The sequence below is a fragment of the Cydia strobilella genome, chromosome 5 (assembly GCF_947568885.1).
Source record: "Cydia strobilella chromosome 5, ilCydStro3.1, whole genome shotgun sequence".
NCBI lineage: Eukaryota > Metazoa > Arthropoda > Insecta > Lepidoptera > Tortricidae > Cydia > Cydia strobilella.
The window spans coordinates 10547996-10572827 of NC_086045.1; the positions used below are offsets into that span (position 1 = coordinate 10547996).

At 35.8% G+C, this 24832-nt stretch overlaps 1 protein-coding gene across 1 annotated transcript in view; it reads left to right on the forward strand.

Annotated features, from left to right (window-relative positions):
• Positions 1–2766: 2766 nt before the first annotated feature.
• LOC134741658 (nose resistant to fluoxetine protein 6-like) overlaps positions 2767–24832 on the forward strand; it is a 64732-nt gene continuing 42666 nt past the window's right edge. The window contains exon 1 of the mRNA XM_063674521.1: positions 2767–3336. Within this exon, the coding sequence (XP_063530591.1) occupies positions 2829–3336 (508 nt within the window). The 5' untranslated portion in view covers positions 2767–2828. The remainder of the gene's footprint in view (positions 3337–24832) is intronic.

Below are 24832 nucleotides of genomic sequence, written 5' to 3' on the forward strand. Positions count from 1 at the left end.
GCGCCGCCTACTGGCCAATTGGTTTTATAAACCATCCATGTATACTAGAAGCTTCTCCAGAATGTAACAAACACTTTTCTGAAAACCGCATAAAAATCGGTTCAGCCCAACGCGAGATAATCGCGAACAAACATACATACATACAAACATACGGGTCAAACTGAGAACCTCCTTTTTTTGAAGGCTGTTAATAAAACAACTGATCATAGTCTGCTCACAAAATAAGTACACATGTTCCAAAATGCCTGTCACATACGTAGAGACAGACGGATCACCGGACGAACAGACGGACAAAAAAAAACTGTAAGGCTTCCATTTTTGCCATTTTGGCTACGGAAGGCTGAATGCCCTGAGCGGCCGGAGCATATATAGTTTATAGTTTTTTGGGGTTCCATACCCGCAACGTCTCCAAGTATCTTCATGGCGGACGATTTGGCTGAAGGACGAGCTAAGATATAGACGCACAAAACTTTAGTACTTACAAGTGCCTAAATGCATGCATGGTTCTTGCAACTTCCACAAACACCTGCGAAGTGCTCGCTATCGGCCTTCGCATTCAGACAATTTAACTGCTAGACTTATATTAAAGATAAGATAAGATAAGATAAATAAACTTATATTGACCGGGGTATGGACCGTGATTACCTTTTTAGGGTTCCGTACCCAAAGGGTAAATTCGGGACCCTATTACTAAGACTCCGCTGTCCGTCTGTCCGTCTGTCTGTCTGTGAGTCTGTCACCAGGCTGTATCTCATGAACCGTGATAGACTAGACTAGTTGAAATTTTCACATATGATGTATTTCTGTTGCCGCTATAACAACAAATACTAAAAACAGAATAAAATAAATATTTAAATGGGGCTCCCATACAACAAACGTGATTTTTTTGCTGTTTTTTTTTCGTAATGGTACGGAACCCTTTGTGCGCGAGTCCGACTCGCACTTGGCCGGTTTTGTATTATTCATGGTCTATATCCCGGTCAATATAAGTCTAGTGAAACTAACCGTGAATCATTAATCAAAACTAATTTAACTGCTAATCAAGTTCGATAAAAGGATTTTTTTGTCAATACAGTTTTATGATTTTTTTCTAATAGCCTACACTTATTTAGTATTAAGCTATGTTCGCGAGGTTCTACAGCTCACAAAACCAATAGTCCCATGTGTTTAGAGTGTTTTATTTTTATTGCTCTTGTTTTATTAGCATTCCAATCACTGCTGCCACTAAATTCACGATTCTAGGACTTCAGGAACCAATGTTTTTAGGTTTATAGTTATATTTAGGTACCCCCATTTTAAGGGGTTGCAGGGCGGAAGTTACAGATTTCTGGTCACCGGATGTGTTTGCATACAGATCCACATCTAAGTACATGCCAAATTTCAGTCTTCTGTGACTTCAGGAAGTAGTTTGTATTTTCTATGACACGAATTTCATATGGTTCGGACAGTGAAAATTGGTACCCATAAAATTTCTAGTATAATAGGTAGCCTAATAAAACTTCATCAATAAGTCTACTAATTACATGGTAAATTAAAAATTTCAGCTCTAGCATTATCCAAGCCGAAACTACGGGGGTTGGAAAATACGACGAAACGTGCCGCGTAGATATTTGCCTAATATACTTACTATACTCTTTGACCTAAAGTAATTTCAAAATAAGTAATTTCAAAGTAGTAAGCTTTTGGACTATAGTTTTACAGTACTGTTAGTCTTTCCCCGAGCAAAATAAACTATGTTAGTCTTACCCCACCTTACCTTATGCCTTTTTGATTTACGTCTAACGACAGTTTCTAGTAAAATAAGTAAAGAAAACGTATACGACTGTAGACTAGATTAGACCGCATTTGAACGCCCTACTATATATATATATTACGCGAGGCCGATTTTTGTACATCCCATCAGATCTACAGTTATGGTCCGATTTTGATAAGTGATATGTCATTAGATTCGTCTCACGCTGGAGAGTTGCATAAAACTCCTGGTTTTTTTTTTTGAAAAAGCACTGAAAAATTAATTTGAAAAAGTTAATTTGTGAGTTTGACCACGTGACATGTGATCCCTATTTTGACTCAAAGATGTCAAGATGACCAAATAATAATAAACATGAATTGCACTCAAACCTGTTGTTCAGCATGATGAAGTATTATAAGTACTTTTTTGCGTGCCTCTTTGGTCCATGAGTGTATTAAATAGACCGGTATCATGCTGGGCTAGAGAGGTTTAACAGATGATATTTGTTATCATCATCTCCCTCGCGTTGTCCCGGCATTTTGCCACGGCTCATGGGAGCCTGGGGTCCGCTTGGTATCTAATCCCAAGAATTGGCGTAGGCACTAGTTTTTACGGAAGCGACTGCCATCTGATCTTCCAACCCAGAGGGGAAACTAGGCCTTGTTGGTATTAGTCCGGTTTCCTCACAATGTTTTCCTTCACCGAAAAGCGACTGGTAAATATCAAATGATATTTCGTACATAAGTTCCGAAAAACTCATTGGTACGAGCTGGGGATTGAACCCGCGACCTCCGCATTGCAAGTCGCACGCTCTTACCGCTAGGCCACCAGCGCTTAACATTATATATTTATATGAGATTTAAGTTGAAACAAAAAATTTAATTAGGTTAAACCTATAAATTTAATATAAACTTGGATTTTACGTGGTGTCAATGTTTTATTTAAACTTAGTAAGTATATAATATATGAACTAAGATACAATTATTTGCTAAAAACGTCATCGGAATTATAATGAAGACGAAGGCACTACAGCGTGGACAAAGGCTGTCGCCTGTCAGTGATTTTTGTGCTATCGGCGCGGGCACTCGTTTCCGTCATGTTGCTCGCCCTCCTCGCGATCGCGTGCGTGTGCGCCGCGGCCGACAACTACACCGACCTCAAACTTAACACCACTATCGACCAGAGACTCCACAACAGACTCTCCACCTTCTTTGATACCAATCGGACTTTAGACAGACGCGACCTCGCTCTTCTTAATAGAACTGCGCAAACTTTAGGAATAAAAAAAGAAGTAGTTGAAAAAATAAGTGATTTGATTAAAAATAATGGCACGGTTGAGACTGGGATTTTGAGCAGACTGTCAGAAGAAGCTAAGGGCATTGTGACTGCCCTACCCTACCCTACCCTACCCTATAAGGAAGAAATAGGGAAGGATAAACTGGTGCCGATCGACGAGTCTCCCGATTATGCTTCATCGGTGGTGTTGGCCAGTGACCTGCTGTCTCTGACGAGCGCCGTGGCCAGTGTGCAGGAGAAGGTCTGCAGAGAGCAGGGTTACCGGTTTCTGGACGGACTGCTCTTGAACAAAAGATGGGCTTTACGAAGTAAGTGATTGCACGTTATTAGTTTTTTGGGGTTCCATACCCAAAGCCCATACTGTCCTTCTGTCTATCTGTCACCAGGCTGTATCTCACGAACCGTGATAGCTAGACAGTTGAAATTTTCACAGATGATGTATTTCTGTTGCCGCTATAACAACAAATACTAAAAATTAAATTTGTACGGAACCCTCGGTGGGCGAGTCCGACTCGCACTTGTCCGATTTTTTTAACCGTTATTAGTTACCATTAAGTGCCTAAAAGATTTAAAAAAATATGATTATTATATTGGTCGTATGTATCATACATAATATCAATTTAATAATTTAAGCATTTCTAGTACGTACATACCTAAATTACTATATATATTTTTCGAGCATAGGTAACGGTGATTGATGATTGGAAAACAAATATTTTTAATGAATATAGGGATGCAATATTAAACATTAATTTTATACGATTACATTTATTCTATAGTGTTCTCGTAATGACGAGATTGCTAAATAACACGGTTAATTTTGTTAGAGTGAAATTTAATATTAATAAAATTTGAACCCCCAGTCTCATGAAAACCAAACGTACTGCTAATTAGTTCAAAAAATATTTAATAAATGATACGTTTCTAAACAAAGCAAACCAAACTTGCTACGATGCAGTCAAAAGGTGTCAAGACGTGACTTGCACTGTAAACAAACCACTCGTATATACATTATTATTATTTGTTAATGTTATTATGTAGCATTCTCCTAAGCACTAACGACCAGAGGTCAATCTGTGTCCTAAGTGAATTTCTTCTTTATCTGCTAAACCAAAAGGTCTAAGCGTCATTTGTTCGGTATGTGCGGATTTAGTTAGTTTATTTACTTCAAGTCAATTGACACTTTTAAAGATTAGGTTATTTGCAATTAGGGTGACTGCTATACTTATTGGCCACTCTTAACAAAATATCTTTTGGCTTGTTAAGAGTGGCCAATTACAATGTAGTGCCCAATACCTTTAGCAGTCACCCCATTGGTTTCTAAACTAATAATATTAGATTGTTTAGGTACAGTGTATCCTTATTCTTAATTTACAGATATATTTAGACATATTATGATCAATTATAAAACCCTGGAATTAGAGATAAATGTTTACTATAATAGCAAGGAAAATCTACGTAGGACTTGGTAATTTGCATTAGGTACCCCGGTAGGGAATGTCTCTTGACAGAGTAGAAAATTATTTGCGCAATAACAGAGCATAGTAGAGAATTAATTCCGTATTTAACTTGCACTTGGTATCCAATTTGTATATCATGATTTAATACGTATTATTAATAAAACTAAATAGTATGCAAATCAGTGTGTAAGGTTATGGGATCATGAATATTTAAAGCCTATTACTGGACGTAGCTATAGCCTATTTCAGTAAAACTAATCTATACCTAACTACACCTATAATTTGATGAAAGATTACGGCAATAAATATGCATTAGTACACCTTTTCATATTTTCAGTAGGTAAAAGATCGTACACAGTGATATCGCAATTATATACAAATAAAAAAACTTCAGTCACTAAAGCTTTTAGGTACCTACACGAACATTTTTTTTGGTGGCCTATAAGGGGTATAAAGGGTTTATAAAGGTTTCTACTGATGGGCAAAGGCCGTCTCCCTTTTAATCTAACCGGTTTAGCACAATATCTGGTCAGTGGTTTAGAATTTTGTCCAGGTCATAGACATAGTATAGTAGTTATAGACATGAAACCGAGCGACCAGGGGTAAGATAAAGATATATTCATGTATTGACAGGTTAAGGTATGGCAGCATGATCCTTTTTCCCTTTCACTCTTATAAATTTCGGTATTTCGCCATCGCCTCCTACCTATGCTGCCATAACCCGACCATGAAAAAAAACCCGATCGGTGATAAGGACAAAGCATGGCACTATTTTCTCTTCCCTCTTATAGGAATCGCAATAAGACTATCTTTCTCTATCAAAAAGTGTCAGGCCCTTGGTCCAGGTCGTTCCGCCATCGCCTCTTAGGTTGACCTCTCCGCCATTTCCGTTGTGGCACCCACTCCTTGGTTAACTTCTCGTATATGGAACGTGAATCCGCGTACGAGGAAACTATTTAAAAAAATACTCACTTCACACGAGAAGTTTTTAGTTTGGCCCACCTCTGTGGGTACTGGGTGCATGTGTCGTACATAGGTATGTATGTATTTGCATTCATATCGTAGTTTTATTAAAAAAAAACCAGATGGAATGTATCAATTATATTAAACATAAACAACTGCACAATTGAGTATTGTTGTAGTTGTTTAAGTTTGAAAATGAAGATGTATTAGACAAATATGAAAAAGCCATTCAGCTAATACTATCTGTATGCAACAACATAGTAAACGTCGTAAGTTTTGGGACACTAAGTTAAGAGTACTAGAAGACTTCAGTACTCTTCACTTAAGAAAATTATATGTCATGTCATAAATTTAAAATTAACTCTTCAGGTGGCATCCGTCATTAATACATTGTGGGAATGCAACAGTTTTGTCAATTAAATAATCAATTGAGTAAGGAGTAATTAACTTGTCATTGTGATAAATATTATTCTAAAATCACGACTCCATAAACTTCAAACCTGATGATAAAAATATTAAAAAAAACATTAGGGATAGGCTGTATCAGGGACACAGCCGCAGTGGTTGACGTGAGATGTGGCGTGGAAAGTTATTTCAAAGGCCGCTTAGGGCCGCTTATAGGGACCTCATAGTGTATGTAAGACGTGTTGCCTCTCTGTCGCACTTGTGAATTCGTACGTTAGTATGACAGGGAGGCAACACGTCGAACGTGGTTCGCGGTAGGCCCTCTGTATTGGGATATATATACAGTGTGGAAAGATAAGTCGGGCCCTGGAGGGAAACTACCTTAAATCCTTAAGCTGGCTCATTTTACTTAAAGGAGACATTCCTTTTTTTCCACACTGTATATTAATTTTCGCACATGGTGACCTCAAACAAGAGCACTCGTGAAATTTTCCGTAAAAATGCCACATTTAATTTTTTTTAAAGCTTATTATAATATTGTCTTCGGTTACCGCGATAGTTACTCATGAAATAAAACTATGAAAACGGATTATATCGCGTATATTGAATTTATAATACATCCCCACGTTTCGAACCCTTTACAGCGTTCGTGGTCAACGGGTGACTGAGGAAAAATTACAAAGTGCAAAAATACCCACATACTAAAATAATGAACAATCATAGACTACAAACTTTAAGGCTGGTTGTACACGCCCCGTCACCCGTTGACCACGAACGCTGTAAAGGGTTCGAAACGTCGGGATGTATTATAAATTCAATATACGCGATATAATCCGTTTTCATAGTTTTATTTCAAGCTTATTATAATCATATATAGTATGTATATAAGCATGTATTTATTTATCTATATAACTAATATGTACATTATATAGTCGCCTAGCACCCATAGTACATAAGCTTTGCTTAGTTTAGTTTGGGGCTAGGTTGACCTGTGTAAGATGTCCCTTATTTATATATGTATATTTTTATATTTTTAATAGCTACTTTCGTCTCTGATATCCAAAACCATTCATATAGGTATTAAATAAATAAAATAAATATTATAGGACATTCTTACACAGATTGACTAAGTCCCACGGTATGCACAAGGAGGCTCGTGTTATGGGTACTCAGACAACTATATATATAATATATAAATACTTAAATACATAGAAAACACCCATGACTCAGGAATAAATATAGTTACTTATATGTGTTATAGTTACACAGAGATATAAGCCAAACAGGTTTTAGATCCGAATTCCGAGCCCCTCTACGTTTTTAAAGACGTTCACCTTACGTTTCACGTCAAAAACATTAATTTGAGATAAACAGATTGGCATGCGGACTTTAGCCCTAACGTAAAAACCGCAAAATAATATTAATATTTATTTGCATATATTAATTTCTAAAAATAAACCCCGATAAACTAGAAATATAACAATAAATTAGTGGTTTGTGGTTTCGTTACTTGGGGTTTTACATATTTTGGCAACATACAGGATGATGTGCGTCATTTAATACGTCATTCTCCTTTTGGGATATAGATTCGAACGGAATGTTTGATTCCCTATTTTATTGTCATGATAATATGATTAGGTCATCTTGAATGTATACCTATTGAACTAGTTGACTTCTCAGTTTTTTTTCTTCGTTTTATTACGATATACAATTTTTTTTTGTAACATGTACTTACCTATCAGAGAATAGGCATCTACAATAGAGGAACACAAATAATCTACTAGGAATTTAATTTTGTCAATTTAAGCTCATTTGAAACTACTTATTTAACAAAAAGTTGTTTAAATATCTGTATCAATGTTTGTATACTATAATAGGAACTAGTAGTTAAACTTCTTATTCTACAATGCACAATTTACATAAGGAAAAATAAACATTTAACTACCTAGGTAATATCGTCGGCTGTTACTCAGAGACAGAGGGCCTACCGCGAACCACGTTCGACGTGTTGCCTCCCTGTTACACTTACGTACGAATTTACAAGTGCGACAGAGAGGCAACACGTCGAACGTGGTTTGCGGTAGGCCCTCATAGTGGAGTCAATATAAAGTTTAAGTTACATTAAATGCACACTCAAATTTTTCTACATGGGTGAATTCTATATCATATTGAATACCCGTCTGTAAAGTAACAACTTGATATCAGTTCCCGTTTTTGAGAAATAAAACTTTTTTTTAAATCTTTTATACTACTTAAACAATAATTCCCACATAAGATATTTTTCGTAGAATGGGTTATGAAGGTTATACGACTACACGGTCAGAATATCTCTCGACAATAATGTAAATTATAGATTTATTGAAACAAATTATTATTTTGTAAGTTTTTCATGACCGAAGAACTCCCACACCGAGAGAAAAGTTTACTATGGTGGTTATGAAGTAGTTGTATCGATCATGTTTAAAAATCTTCCGAGTCACTACTATATTTGTAGAATAGCAGCAAGATTTTGGAAACAAACAGCAAATAATGTTCTGCACAATTAATGGACATTTCTAGTTTTTTGCCAGTAACTGCACAAGTTATGGAAGAATAACGTATTCATTTTTCTCTCGATAATTAAATCAATTTCCAGCATAAAAAAATTAAAAAGTATGCGGTATTTCCAGGCATTCACAGAGGCCAATTCGAACTTTATTTAAGATGTCAATAATATATCATTTTGTTATTATTCGCCCGACCGTCTCGCTCGCTCCAAAACATATTTTAACTAGTACGAGCGAAACGCACACGCAAATTAAAAAAATGATATCTTTAATAACAAAGTTCGAATTAGCCTCAAGGTATATTAGGAAAGTATACCTTATGGCTTATGGCATTGCGTTAAGGTTCAATAGTTCAATGCATTAAGTGTCTGTCTTTATATGAAAAACGATAGCTGTCAAATTTTTATATCTATTCACAAAACGTTTAGAATACTGGATGCTGTGTCAGATATAAATAGACCCTTGAAGTCTTACAACTATCTATTATGCTTGATCTGAATCTTACTGGTTAGTAAGGACCGTCCACTTAGTTATACTTCGAATAGCCGCCCGGACAAATTATAAAGCTAATTTCGAATTTTAAATTTTGACAATTCACGAGAAGAGTAACGTAACGTCAAACGATATGTTTGTCCCTTTTCAACGATCCTGTCATCCGATGCTTTTAGTAGCGGGAGCTGTGAGAGTGAAAAGACGCAAATGTCAGCAATTCGTACCGCTTGGTATTTGTCAGCGAGCGCATCGCGACATGAAACCAGTATGAACCTGGCCCTCGATTACGTATAATTGTAAGGAAACTTGGGATCAAGTTATATTAGTCTAAGGTTGAGAATAAGACGTGCTCTGAATATACAGTGTGGAATTTTTTTATGGGCCCTGAAGGGAAAGTGCCTTAAAACCTTAAGTTAGCTCATTTTATTTTTAAAAAGAAACAAAACTGCATTCAAAGGTTTTTTGAAATTCGCTTGTCTCGCCTGGGAATCAAACCGACTAAAAATTCCAAACAATAAACACTCCCTATTTTATTCTACTAGTCGATACCACGTCGATACAGTTAATGTTAATGATAACATTTCTTCAAGAAACATTAGGTCTTACACTCGTCTGTCGTACAAAATTTCCATAAAATCGAATATTTAGTACTCAAGAATATTTTTAGACAAGCAAAATTGAAAAAAAAAATTAAAAACCTTTGAATGCAATTTAGTTTCTTTTTAAAAATAAAAGAATGTCTCCTTTAAGTAAAATGAGCTAACTTAAGGTTTTCAGAGAATTTCCCTCCAGGGCCCATTAATTTGATTATTAAATTATAGTGGTAAGTAAGCGCATTGAGTATGCACTTTTGTCTCAGGCGATGCCGCTTGGCACGATTGATTGTTCCTCATAGTCATACTTGTTATGGCCATTTTTTGCCCGGATGCTGCACTTCATGATAAAAGCAAGCCGCTTTGCACAGTGCTAGTAAGGACCAAACTGAGTGATTTGACCCGCAGCAGCGCAAGTTTCACCCCTTAGGAACAGAGATGGCGCCACTTCTTTAAAAAATATTTCAAAAAATTCTACAAGCTAAACCAATGAACCGATTTAAATATTTAATATCTCAAATGAAAGCTCATTATATACATTACTTTAAAAAAAATACTAAAAAAATATATACTGATTACTTTCGACAAAAAACAGCATCTTAAGTTTTTTTTTTACTCGATTGATAGTTTTTACTTGGTTTCTCAAAAAAAATGTACGGAACATGAATAGCTTAATACATGTATATATTACTGAATAAATAACAAGTATTATAAAAAAAAACCGACACCGATACCTCTCATACTTCACGAAATATAAAAGTTTGAATGTGAGTGTAAATTTCTTCAAAATATATTTAAAAAAATTCTACAAGCTTAACTATTTGACCGATTTCAATGTTTAATATCTCAAATAAAAGCTCTTTATATACGTTACTTATAAAAAAATACTCATAAAACATATACTGAACCCTTTTGGCAAAAAACGGCATCTTAAGTTTTTTTTCTTACTCGATTGATAGTTTTTACTTGATTTCTTAAAAAAAATATTATGGAACATGAATAGTTTAATAAATATATATATAGTACTGAGTATATAAAAGTATTACAAAAAAACCCGACACCCATACCTTTCATTCTTCACAAAATATTTAAGTTCAATTATGCACGTTCTTACAAATAAATCCTTTAAAAGAAATCTTCTACCGCAGTAAGTGCACTGATTTTAATATGAAATGTGTCATATGAAAAGAAATCACCCAATTTATTTTAATAAATAAAAAAATTATAAATAAAAACTGAATAAAGTTTTTTCCTGGTGGTGAATTACAAAAAAATATAACAAATCTAAAATTAGGAATTATTTTTATTTAAAGTGACTACATTTGTAAACAAAAAACTTAAATGTCCTCTTCGGGTTCATATTTCATATTTATTTATTGCAACCATGGTTTTATAGGTATTACAAATTCTTGGTAGTTCCACATGGACCCCGTGGGGGCATAGCAATATTACATGCATACTTAGGATCTAATCTTAAATCTATGTGTATAATATAAAAGTAGGTCAATTTAGTAGTTTTTATACATATAAGCCGAATTGAATCAGGTAATTGTCAGTGTATTAAATACAAAAATAAACGGGCAACTAATTATTATTAGGTGATGTCAAATTATATGGTTCACGGTAGATGTAAAACTGAAAAAGAAAAGTCGTTTTGTTAAGTACTCGTACCATTCCAATACTACAAAATCACTGATCATACATGAACTGGTTGCTGTAGATTACTGTTGAATTATTTTTGTGCCTAGTTGATAACCATTAAACCTATAATTTTGTGCCAGACCTATAATTAGTGGTCAGCATGCAAAATAACCCTGGATTGAAAATTACATTAACTTACTTTTGATTTGTACAGCCACATTTGCATGATTTACACTGGGCTGTGCATGGCCAGCTGACGCGACGACACCCACAATGCATAGTTTCGCAGCCAGATTTGCAGCCACAATGGTCCAAGAGGCTTAATTGAGACCAAATCGCTGTAAATGCCGACCATTCCGGAGTCCAACTCTCTTTTTCCTCAGTCCATCCCCAAAAAGATGTACATGGTATGGAAACTTCTAGTTTCAGAGCGTTTCCCCATATATGGCCCTCTTGGTAAGCTGCTCGAAGTGCATGTTTATAGAGAGCAGCTGATGTAGGTGGCAGGGTTGGCAGGTTCTAATTTCTCGGCCAAATCAGATTTGTTCCCTGAACGACGCCCTCCATTGACTGACAACGAAGGTGGACAAATTTGGTTTTCGTACTGGAAGAATTCGTTCAGATCAAGCTGCCTTTCTCTGGCCACTATAAAAAGACGGGAAAATAGGAGTATGTCAACTTTTAAGTTTTTGATTTTGTCAGTTGTCAGGTGTGTAACTACATATTTTAATTTTAGTATAAAGTAACCCTAGATTTGTGTTATTGTTTGGCCAAACGGAACACATAAACGTAAATGAAGTTCACAAATATTTGTTTGCTTCAAAAAACAAGCTTGTGTCAAGCCTGCCACCTACATCAGCTGCTCTCTATAAACATGCACTTCGAGCCGCTTACCAAGCGGGCCATATATGGGGAAACGCTATGAAACCAGAAGTTTCCATACCGTGTCCATCTTCTTGGGGATGGACTGAGGAAAAAGAGAGTTGGACTCCGGAATGGTCGGCAGTTACAGCGATTTGGTCGCAATTAAGCCTCTTGGACCATTGTGGCTGCAAATCTGGCTGCGAAACTATGCGTTGTGAGTGTCGTCGCGTCAGCTTACCATGCACAGCCCAGTGTAAATCATGCAAAGGTGGCTGTACAAATCAAAAGTAAGTTAATGTAATTTTCAATCCAGAGTTATTTTGCATGCTGACCACTGATTATAGGTCTGGCACAAAATTATAGGTTTAATGGTAATCAACTAGGCACAAAAATAATTCAACAGTAAATCTACAGGCACAAAATTTTTCCAACAGTAATCTACAGCAACCAGTTCATGTATGATCGGTGATTTTGTAGTATTGAAAAGGTACGAGTACTTCTCAAAACGACTTTTTTTTTCAGTTCTACATCTACCGGTGAACCCGAAGAGGACATTTAAGTTTTTTGTTTACAAATGTAGTCACTAAATAAAAATAATTCCTTATTTTAGATTTGTTATATTTTTTTGTAATTCAGCACCAGGAAAAAACTTTATTCAGTTTTTATTTATTAAAATAAATTGGGTGATTTCTTTTCATATGGCACATTTCATATTAAAATCAGTGCACTTACTGCGGTTGAAGATTTTTTTAAAGAATTTATTTGTAAGAACGTGCATAATTGAACTTAAATATTTCGTGAAGAATGAAAGGTATGGGTGTCGGGTTTTTTTGTAATACTTTTATATACTCAGTACTATATATATATTTATTAAACTATTCATGTTCCATAATTTTTTTTTATGAAATCAAGTAAAAACTATCAATCGAGTAAGAAAAAAAACTTAAGATGCAGTTTTTTGCCAAAAGTATTCAGTATATGTTTTTATAAGTAGTATATATAATGACCTTTTATTTGAGATATTAAACATTAAAATCGGTCGAATAGTTTAGCTTGTAGAATTATTTGCAATATATCTTGAAGAAATTTACACTCACATTCAAACTTTCATATTTCGAGAAGTATTAGAGATATCGGTGTCGGGTTTTTTTTATAATACTTGTTATTTATTCAGTAATATATACATGCATTAAACTATTCATATTCCATACAATTTTTTTGAGAAACCAAGTAAAAACTATCAATCGAGTAAAAAAAAAAACTTAAGATGCCGTTTTTTGTCGAAAGTAATCAGTATATATTTTTTTAGTATTTTTTTAAAAGTAACGTATATAATGCGCTTTCATTTGAGATATTAAACATTTAAATCGGTTCATTGGTTTAGCTTGTAGAATTTTTTGAAATATTTTTTAAAGAAGTGGCGCCATCTCTGTTCCTAAGGGGTGAAACTGCCGCTGCTGCGGGTTAAATCGCTCAGTTTGGTCCCTACTATCACTGTGCAAAGCGGCTTGCTTTTATCATGAAGTGCAGCATTTTGTTCATAACAAGTATGACTATCAGGGCAAATAAAACTGATTCAGCCCGGTAGCCACGAGATCGTAACGCCCCCCAAAAGGGGGGTGAAAGGGTCGGCTCCCCAAGTCCAATCTATGCTATATTTCTTCCTGTTCTTAGCAACTAGGGCAACTTATATATCATTTTCGTATAATTTAGGAACGAGGAATTCATTTTTGAAAAAATTCTTAGACCTTTCCATACAAAAAAAATGAGTTGTTTACTAAAAATTTAAATGTTATGTAATTTTTTGTGACAATTTTCCCTGTTACAATTACAGTGTGGCGATTTGCACTAAATAAAAAAATGGACAATGTAGCCCATTTATTGTTCATTCTGGAAAATATCACTTTAAAGGAATAGCTGCCGAAACGCCTGTCAAAAAAGAGGCGTTTTTTCTTACTAAGCGGCGTTTTAAGTTTCCAAGTTTTTACTTACTTGTTGTTTTTATTCCTCACTAGTTGTTTTTATTATTTTTTCGCAACTGTGTTAAAAAACGTCGTTCGATACACGTGCGGAAATGTCATTCTTCACTCGTCCCGAGTCTTGCCAAGATACCTATCTCGGTACTCGTGAAGTAATGACATACTTTCCGCACTAGCATCGAAATGTACTATTTATTTCATTTGGGCACCAAGAAGTATGTTGGTAGTAAACCTTTTTGCGAGGAAAATAGTATGTAATAATGATTTAATATAATATTGTTAATTAACTAAAGTTTCATTATTGCGTCATTTCATCTCATAACCCATTGAATTGAATGACCTTTTTCACGTTTTCTGCAGCAATGCAGTCGACTGCAGCAATATTGAAGCGCGACATTGCTGTCGACTGCTATGGCAGTAGCCGTAAATGTCATAATCAAATTTCCTGTCTGGATTTTGACGTTCATTTAAAATAAATAATCAAAGGGGATCATCGATTTTGGGCCCGGAGGACAAACCATCGCGTATATTATGGTACACTACACAGATGGTTACAGTAATTATAAACGCATTTGATTACGGAAAAAGATATAATATTGGGTGTAAATGAAACGGGAATGTATTATACAATAAAATAAATTATATCTATTATTAATTTCCGTAAATCACACCATCATCTTTATTAGCATAGCATAGCTTAACGCTCAATTTCGTACAAACCGTGAGGTTTTCACTAAGGAGTTTAAAATTCTCTTTGCACTAAACTTTATGGTTGGTAAAAAAGTCTGTATTCTAATTTGGCACTAACTGCCACTGTCTGTCATTGCTATGTCATAGCCTCATAGCTGACATACGTAAGATATATGCCGCAATGTATGCATTGCGCGTTTTATCGGAGCTTTGCCTGAGGTGTGTTAAGTAAGCGCGCAATCAAAATTATACATGCGTAAACAATCGTTACGCGTACCGATGAAACTGGGTAAGTTAGTCATGGGAGAATTAACGGTCGACCGCATCGCGAACTCTCGGCAGTTCAAGCGGACCGATCGTCTACCGCGAACATTGAAGTGAGACGGAGATATGGAAGTCGATCAAACGTTCTCCACAGTGAATCAGTACCCGTCAGTTAGTGCCTGCGTGGGTAATTTAAATAGCTTGGACGTCGTAATAATTATGGTTGTATTCCATACAATATTACATATACGTGAGATTTTTTTTTGTTATTACACTAACATGAGTAAGAGATTTATGAAGGTGAAACAAAAGTCGAGTGTCCATTTTCTATAAGCAACAAAAAAAAATCGAAACAAAAATGGTTAATAGTAATTAAACGGATTCATTTACGTTAGAGATTTTTTTGTAGAATATAGTAAATATAAAGAGCTTAATTAACATGTAATTTTTATGTACACATTAGTTGTTATTTTTATGTAAAAAAAAAATTTTAATAAAGAAAGTTATTGGGGGCAGGTTTCTGTGCCAAGCTGGAAGAAAATATAAATACTTAATGAGTATATGCCTGAGAACAGCATATTAGAAAATCTCTAGTGTGGGGATTGATGTTTTGGTTTATTTCTCTATTTTAGTAATAATTTGGATTTATAAAAACAAATTGACATATTTTGTGGAGATTTTTTTCAAAATATATTATTTGTAACATAGGTAATCACATCTCAAAAGATCTCTAATGTGAGAATTAATGTAGATTTCTCATACATTTTGAACTGTGCGGACCGGCCTATCAGTTCTTTACGAAGCAGAGCTTTGCTTAATTTACAGGCGTATTCGAATTTTAGTTATTTGATCTGTTTCCGATATGATAGTAATCTGTAAGTGTCAAAGTGACGTGTTTGGTTAAAGAAATGTTAGGCTACGACGATCCTTGTAAGACCTTTCCCAAAAATCTGCAACCATTAAGGTAGGTATGTTGTATGTAACCGTAACCACATGTGTATATGTATTATTATGTATATTATAAGTACTTATTATGTACAACAATCGGGGACTACGTCTTGCAGACCGTCAGGCAATGTCATTGATGACCAGCATGGCACCTAAAAATTTGAGTGTTGAGAAAAAGAAGGCTTGATTCTGCCTGTATCTAGTGTTGTTAATACATATTTTAATACAAAAAATATAATTAGCATAGTGTGGACCACCACTCAACCGGTTTTAATCAAATATGTGCATTTAGTCGGACCTAATATATTTAATTAATATATTGATGATACGCTCATTGACTTCTTAGGCACCGAAATATAATTTGAATTATGTAGTATGCAACACGTTTAGTAAATATTCTCACAAACAAAGTTGCCATGACATTGCGCCTTGGAAATCGCTTTAAAGTTTATGCGAAATGCTGATCGGAAGCCATTTTATCAAGCACACAGGAAGTGATATTCAAGGTATATTCTGTACTTGATGTCCTAAAAGTCCTAAAATACATTGATTCCTCTTTAAAATGAAGCTTTTTAATTCTGCAATCCTTAGTGTTGATCTGATATTGACTAATTAAGGCTGACCTCATATTAAATTTGGCAAACATGTTTAATAATATTTATGTTGCATTTGGTTAGATTCGGAAGGCGACTGCAGCAGTTTCTGTTGCAGCTTTACTGCTGCAGCGCCGTTACGGACGGTGTCGCAATGTTTTTAAGAGTTAGGTCTTGTTTTATTAGTTGCGAAATTATCTCTACATTGCGAGGATATTGCTTCAATCCCTAGGCATTGCACAGATAGCTGTTTAGGAATTCGAAACCTGATTATGGTCACCGCGTGTTATGATGTAACCGGAGTAAAGCGACTGGCTTATGCAGACACACAGCTTAATGCCTATATATTATTAATTTGATATCATCGTATCAATACTTAGAGGATATAACCAAACGGAGTAGCCATTAACAGGCGTTCCCCTCTGTCGAAAATATTCGGCCAATGGTCATACACAATGTATCGACTGACGTTTATCTGACATGGCTATTTTGACGTTACGCATACATTTGACGTTCCCCTCCCCCGCAAAAATTGGCAGACTTTTTTGTACAGCAAATTACAGACAAGGCGTCTCCGTTGGTTATATCCTGCAAGTATCAATATTATACGTCCCACTCGCACACGTGTAAATGCACTCTAGAGGCAACGGGCTCGATGAATCATTTACCTATTACGCAAGATTTACGATTAATTTTGCCTTAGAAGTTTTTTTATTTTTTTATTTATGTTTCGAATACCTACAAGTTATAATCTTGTCATTATTGACATAGTGTACACCTGATTAATACGTTTTATGAGATGTGTTAAGTCAGACGAATCCATGCTTAATGTGGATGGCGCTGTACGGCTTCTGCCGCATTATGCGATAACTGCGGTTGCCAAAAGTTGACGTTTGACAATTCAGTCATGAGGGTCTATAAATTATAAAACACGTAAAGGAAAATATAAATGTGAGAAATAAAAGGAATAAATAAAAATAAGGAAGATAAAAAAAAGAAATGAAAAATTGACGACATTCGTGTTACCTTTAGGTCGTCACTCGATCTTACAAATACAATATTTTTTTATAAAAAAACGACAGAACTGAAATGCCATTTATATTTTTTTTTCTACTCGTCGAGTAATTTGTGTATTACAACTTCACATGCAACACTACAACCTTACTCTTTTCAACGTTGGATAGTCTATGGCACTTCCGACTCAAGCGTAAGAATTTTATCGATACGGTTTAGTCAATTATATATTTTTTTTTAATAGAACTTCATACATTTCGATAAAATATTTCTTGTTTAAGGAGACTCGATTCAATGCAAATTAGCCTACTTAAACACGCTGCTGTGTCGCATCTGCTTTGTGATTGGTTGGCCAACAAAAACATATTATTTTATGTTGTAGTAAAAACAATTGCTTCATAACTCAGAAACGCGCATGTGACACCCTTCATATAGCAACATCCATACCCTACGAAAACCGCTTAGCGTTGCTTGTTAGTCTCCAAAGGCTACGGTGGCCAAAATCGAGAAAAAACCTGTCTTAAAATTGAATTTAGCAAGGAGCAGGTACCAGGGCCTCATGAGTTACGAGGAGGTGTCGTTGATTATTATTTTTTCTCGTAGAAAAAGTAGTGTATACAATAGTGATATAATCAAGCTTTTCAATCTCGTACCTTACTTAAGCAACTCAGCAAGCTTCGTTGCTTAAACACGGTACTCAACTAAAAAACTCTCTATTATATCACGATTGTATAAAAAACTATTTCAACGTACCCAAAGGGTAAAAACGGGACCCTATTACTAAGACTCCACTGTCCGTCTGTCTGTCTGTCCATCTGTCTGTCACCAGGGTGTATCTCATGAACCGTGATAGCTAGACAGTTGAAATTTTCACAGATGATGTATTTCTGTTGCCGCTATAACAACAAATACTAAAAAGTACGGAACCCTCGGTGGCCGAGTCCGACTCGCACTTGGCGGTTTTTTATTTACGTTGACTACGCCGAGATAATGATTCGTTAACATATTTCGGAAGTAGGATGTCGGTTGTCAAGGCTGCGCGGAGGCAGCTATGTACCTACACCTACCTACTACGTTCCAAGACTCTGCCTCTGCTGTACCGTGAACAGCAGTAATAGCCAATGGAAAACACATTCAATTTTCAACCATATTCTCGCGCAATAAATTTCAAATTCAAATTGTTGCATGTTTCTTACTACGTGATAAAATAGAGTACTTACTTTACGGACCATAACACTTATGGACATAATTCATCATCATCATCATCATCATGTCAGCCGATAGACGTCCACTGCTGGACATAGGCCTCCCCCAAGGCACATAATTATTACAATTAGATCACTAGAAATATCAAAACTCGATCTTACTCTATATTACATGCATTTATAAATCAGCATAATAAAGGTCTGTAAAAGTATGACGTTTATTGGGGCACTGTGTGGTACACTTTGTTATACATCAAAGTTGTTGCAGAATGCAGTTACCTTGGACAGACTACATATAGTACATATAGCAGCGTAGGTATAGGTAACAGGTTATGTTTCATGTACGTCTTTTTCTCAACATCATGTTTTAATTAAAATGTTAAATATAAATAAAACACATTGCAAAAACTTGTTTTTCAATAAGCTAAACTTTACCAAACTTACGACGTCTGACATGTTATGCCTTCATCTTCTCAAATAATTTTTTCGCCTAAGACAGTAACCTGTTAAACAAAAAGCCATTGTCTCTATTGTGACGGGCTCTAAGCTTCCAACTTTGGCACGTGGCAAAACAACAATGCCGTTTAAAAAGCATTTGAATCGCGATAGTACTAAAGTTCAAATCTTTCTGACAGCTCATTCAAGATAACACGGTTTGGTAATGTGGTTCGGTCGACCAACCCGATCTAAGGCGAGAATACACAGCGCTCGTAAGATTGCGCTCGCTTTTTAAACGGCATTGTTGTTTTGCCACGTGCCAAAGTTGGAAGCTTAGAGCCCGTCACAATTAGAGACAATGGCTTTTGTTTAACAGATTACTGTCTTAGGCGAAAAAATCATTTGAGAAGATGAAGACTATACATTGTCCGCGCGCGCGCGTTGTGTTGGCCGCGCGGGTGGTCTAGTGGTCAGGACGTTAGCCGCGCTGAAGACGCAGGTTCGATTCCCGCCTCGGCCAGCGGTGGACTTGCGGCGCGATTGGAGAAATGAATTAGAAATTCACTAGATATGAAATAGTAAAGATATGTGACATTTCACGGCAAAGGGTACTTTATGGCGGCTGGCGCTTTACGTCGCATAGCGTCGCAAATTATTGCGGCGCTATGCGACGTAAGCGCCATCCAATATTAATTGGAGCGACGTTAATAATAGCGTAAGCTCTAACCGCCATAAGGTACCTTTACCCGTGGGACGTCATATATATCTTTACTATTTCATATCTAGTGAATCTCTAAATCATTTCCCGAATCGCGCCGTTAGTCACTTTTTCTTTAGTGTATGATATCTATTTCAGTTAATAATTTATATACATACATATACTATGTAGTATCAAAATACATATTTCATAAAATAATTTGATTTCTTCCCTAGTTGTACATTGTATTTTTCATTAGGTATCTATACTTTTTTCAACGCACCTTTGCCAAAGGGCTTATTTTAACAATATCATCATAGAGACTATATAAAGGAGCCAAATCTCTATGTATGAAAAGTGTCCATCAAAAAACAGTAATTAGGCGGCACCACCATACACCGAAATACTATTAAAAACAACCTAAGTAATTTGGTCGCGTTATTTGTTGCCTTATATGGTTCATGATATACTCATGTCCCAGAGCCTAACTTTTATTTATTTATTATTTATTGAGAAACAAACAGTCTTAAAATAAACATAAGCAACTTAGCTAATAGCTACAAATTGATTTTTTATAGACCTATAGTTTCCTAACATATCGAGGTACAATTAAAAAGTAATGATAAATAGTGCCAACTTGTAGTACCTAGTAGTTGTACATAATCAAAACAATAGTATACCTACTAATACAATAGCATATAAATGTATAAAAAAGAGAAAAGACTTATACTTATACTTTTCACTTACTTAGACTTAAATTACTAAGATTACAAGTACTTACTATCGGGTTGCTTGCAACATTTCACCCTTATTTTAATAAAGAATATACAGTTCTTTTAAACAAGCCTAATGAACTGCTAAACAAATCAGCGTCCATACACTTTTCATTGTACTGCCTACACGCGCGCCCAATATACGAATGCCGTGCGTGTTTTGTTCTGCTGTTAGGAATGCTAAATAATGCCTTACTGCGATAACTACGTTCATTCCTACGGGGGACACGAAAGCAAATTTTAGCTAACTAGCGCCACCGGAGAGATTAGGAACTATTATTTAAAGCTGAAAGCTGTCACTTTTGCAACAATTCTGCCATAAGAGATTGGCATCGTTTCTATACCATCCATAAATGTCATCAATTTCAAATCAATTTCAATCAGGGGAAAACTCGGAATTTATTAATCTGGTTTGCAGTATTTTCAAATATACCTGAGAATGCTGCACTGAAAACAAAGACATTCCTAGAACACTAACTCTTGGAACTTGTGAATAGAAGTAGGTATTAGTTGTCTGTAATGTCAGGAAAATCGATTTATGCGCGTAAAATAACTTGTAAGGCACCTACTTACCTAGAGGAGAGGCCCGTGAGAGGTCTGTCATAAACGTTTCGGTCAGAACCCCAAGTTTAAATTTCATTCGATAGCGTGACGTGCGTGCGTTATGTCACTTATGTCTATTTTTTATATGGGATTTTGAACAGCACGCCAAGCTGGACGTTTTGTAAACTCAAAATCTCATACAAAATTACACTTAACGCAAACGCGTAGGTCACGTCACGCTATCGAATGAAATTTACACTAGGGGTACTGAAATTTTTGTTGCACAAAACCTAAGTTTCCAGCAAGTAGTTCTATGGCGAGGACGCCATTTAGCGAAAAGGATCCATCCTCTAAAATTTGCCATTTAAATCAATGACTTTTCGTTTTGACAGTAAATTCAAAATCTATTGACAGTTTTTTGTGGATTGACGCCCTAAATGGCGTCCGCATTGCTTGTCACACAAAACTTGTACAAGCATGCAACTAGACTTTAGGGGTCTCGGTGTCTAACGGGTGAGTACGATATATTAACGCGGTTACTGTTATTACACTGACGCGGATCCTATGTGAAATCCGCCTAAGGCGTTAATACACAATAAGTGAACAAAGGTGTAAATTTCGTCTATGAAGTAAGTCGTTAACACATATTTTTTACACGACTGCCCAAAAAAGGAGTGTATTGTTTTCAGCGTTCATGTTTGTATGTATGTGAGTTTCTTTATTCCACCATAACTTCTGAATGCCTTAACCGATTTAGATGATATATCATTGGAATCCTTCCGTCATCCCGGGTGATATAGGCTATGTGACGTCATTATAAAAACAACATGGCGGACGTAATACACAATAACGCACGACATTTGGAAAAAAAAAACTTGCAAACTTATCGAGTGGGGTATCAAAATTAAGAGCTTTGAGAGACGATTCAAAAGACATATGCAACATATGCAGTTGATTCTTACTTTGGTAGAATAAGGATTTTTGAAATATGTTAAGAAATTAATCCTTCTATATTATTTTTTAGTGACGTCTTAAATAAAATAATTTTATTTAGTACTATACGAATTTTCATGATTGTAAACCTCGGTGTGGACGAGCACTGCAGACGAAAATTGGATACTGCAGTCACATGAGGGCCCACGAGCGTGCGGACCAGCTAGTTCCCACTCCTAGACATAATTTGCAGTCGCTGTGGCCGAAATCGGTCAGGAGAGAAGAGAGAGAAAGAGAGAGAGAGAGTATGTTCATTTAACATGTAGAAAGCTCGCGACATGAAGTCGACTGTGTGTATTAATTAAGGACTAAATAAAAGAAGGCCCGAAGCGTCCGAGAGAGGAGCGCCTTTAATAATTTGGTGTTCAGACACAGAACGATAGTACGTACAAATGTCTAAATTCATAACAGGCCGAAGTCTGAATTCCGCGTAGGGCCGGAGACCCGGAGTGCGCGTTTTCCGCAACTTCGCCCTAGTATCTTAAATTAATAACGAAGGCGCGCTCGTGGAGCTCGGCCTTCGGCCTTTGCATAGTTATAAGTCCTACGCATTTCGATATTTGTACAATGGTTTTGTGTTTCAGCACTAACCTCCCGCAGCTTTACTTAAGGGTTTTCATAGAGAGACCCGCTGGTCTCTCTTGGACGTCTTGAGCCGGCTTGTGCAAGTGTGAAAGTGTTAATTATACGTTATAATTTCATAGAAATTTCCCATTTAAAATAATACTTGCACAGTCTGGACAATCAAAATCGTTGCAGACGTATCTTTGTCTTACTCTATCAACCTGCTATTTTGCCGAAGGCCATGCGTGGGTCGTACCAAAGTCGCGTCAAAGATAATTTACCTAATAAAAATATTTTTTAAGTAAAAATTGAATTTATAAAACTTTATGAGTCTCCTGAGCCTCAAACATTCAAAACTACTAAGTACTACTCCTTAAAAGCTGTACCTATGTAAATATAAAGATGTGAAATGTCCCAAACCGTGAACATATTGCCCACAGAAAAGATGACCGTATTTCAATTCCGGAACGTTGAGCTAATTAAAAGGTCAAAATTAATATCTATATTTAAAAATTGCCTGGATTTTTTTATAAATCATAGTTTTAGTTCGTTTTGTCACTAAAATGAATAAAATAAAATAAATTAATTAAAAATTTAAAAACACGACTGCGGAATTTTAAGCGAACTGAAAAGCTAAAAATAATTTTGATGTTAGTTACAGAACTTTATGAATTTAAATTGGAATATAAATGTACACTTACGGTCATTTACTATAAATACAAAGGTTTATACACATTTATGATGTGACTGTACTTTATTTGTTTTGAATTTAGTAAAATTCAAAACAAATAAAGCATTATTTATCACAACGTTGTTTAAAACTACTTTGATATATTAACGAGTGCATGGAAATTACATATGAATATGAATAGAATTAATAGGATTAGTAAACTATATTTAGGTTTGTCAACTATGTTGTTGCAATTTTATTTAAGTACCTAAGCTTTACAGAACAAGATACATAATTATTATTTATCTGCTCTTATGTCGGATTCGGCACTCGATGGTTCCCTGCAGCGGTCCCGGCACGCGCACCACAAAAGAGTTGAAGTGCACGTAGTGGCGCGGTCGAGGCTGTAACACCCTCAGCGTGTAACCGGTCTTCTTGTGTACAATTGTACATACACCACTTCAGCATCCGTGGCAGTGTAATGCAAGCGCGATAAATATCGTCTTTCAGATTGGAGTCATCGCTATGGTCTCATTGTCAATCCATCTAAAACGCAAGCAATCATTATAGGTAGTTCAAAATTAATCTCCCGAATTGATTTTTCCAATTTACCTACGATTTTATTTAACGGCACACAGATTCCTTATTCTTTTCAAGTTAAAAATCTAGGCATAATTATGGACCGTACTCTACCTTGGATTCCCCACATCAATGAGGTTAGTAGAAAAATGTTTGCTGCAACAGGATCCCTACGGCGGCTTCGTAACTTTTTACCGCTCGCTACTAAAATTGCGCTTGCTCATGCTCTGCTTCTTCCCATTTTAGATTATGCGGATATCAGCTACCCCGATCTTTCTGAAGAGCAACTAAATAAACTCGAACGTCTTCAAAACCTATGCATCCGGTTCATTTATGGCTTGCGAAAATATGATCACGTCTCCTACTATCGTTCGCAGCTCAAGTGGCTTCCTATACGTTTGCGACGTAATTCCCACATTCTAGCTCACCTATACGGTATTCTCTTCAACCCCTCTACCCCGCTTTACCTGAAGGAGCGCTTCAAATACCTCTCTTCTTTAAGATGCTCCCAGAATTATCTGCTTACCCAAGTTTCTTCTTCTTCTAAATTCTATAACGATTCTTTTACTTTCCAAGCGATTCGGTTGTGGAATGCTCTGCCGTCGGAGCTAAGACGAGCTAAATCACTCCCCATTTTTAAGGCTCAGCTCAAAATCCACTATCTGTCCCTTCCTCAAACTCGTTAATTATTAGATTCTGTCTGTCTATCTGTATTGTGTGATATGTTTATGTATGTATGTATGAATATATATATATATATTGTATATATTACATTTATGCATGTATTGATATTGTTATATATTTAGTTGTGCTGATATTTTTTTTTTCCTGTACTCGTTCTCCATTTATTTTTGCTACCCTTATACATATTTCTTCCTTGCGCTAATTTC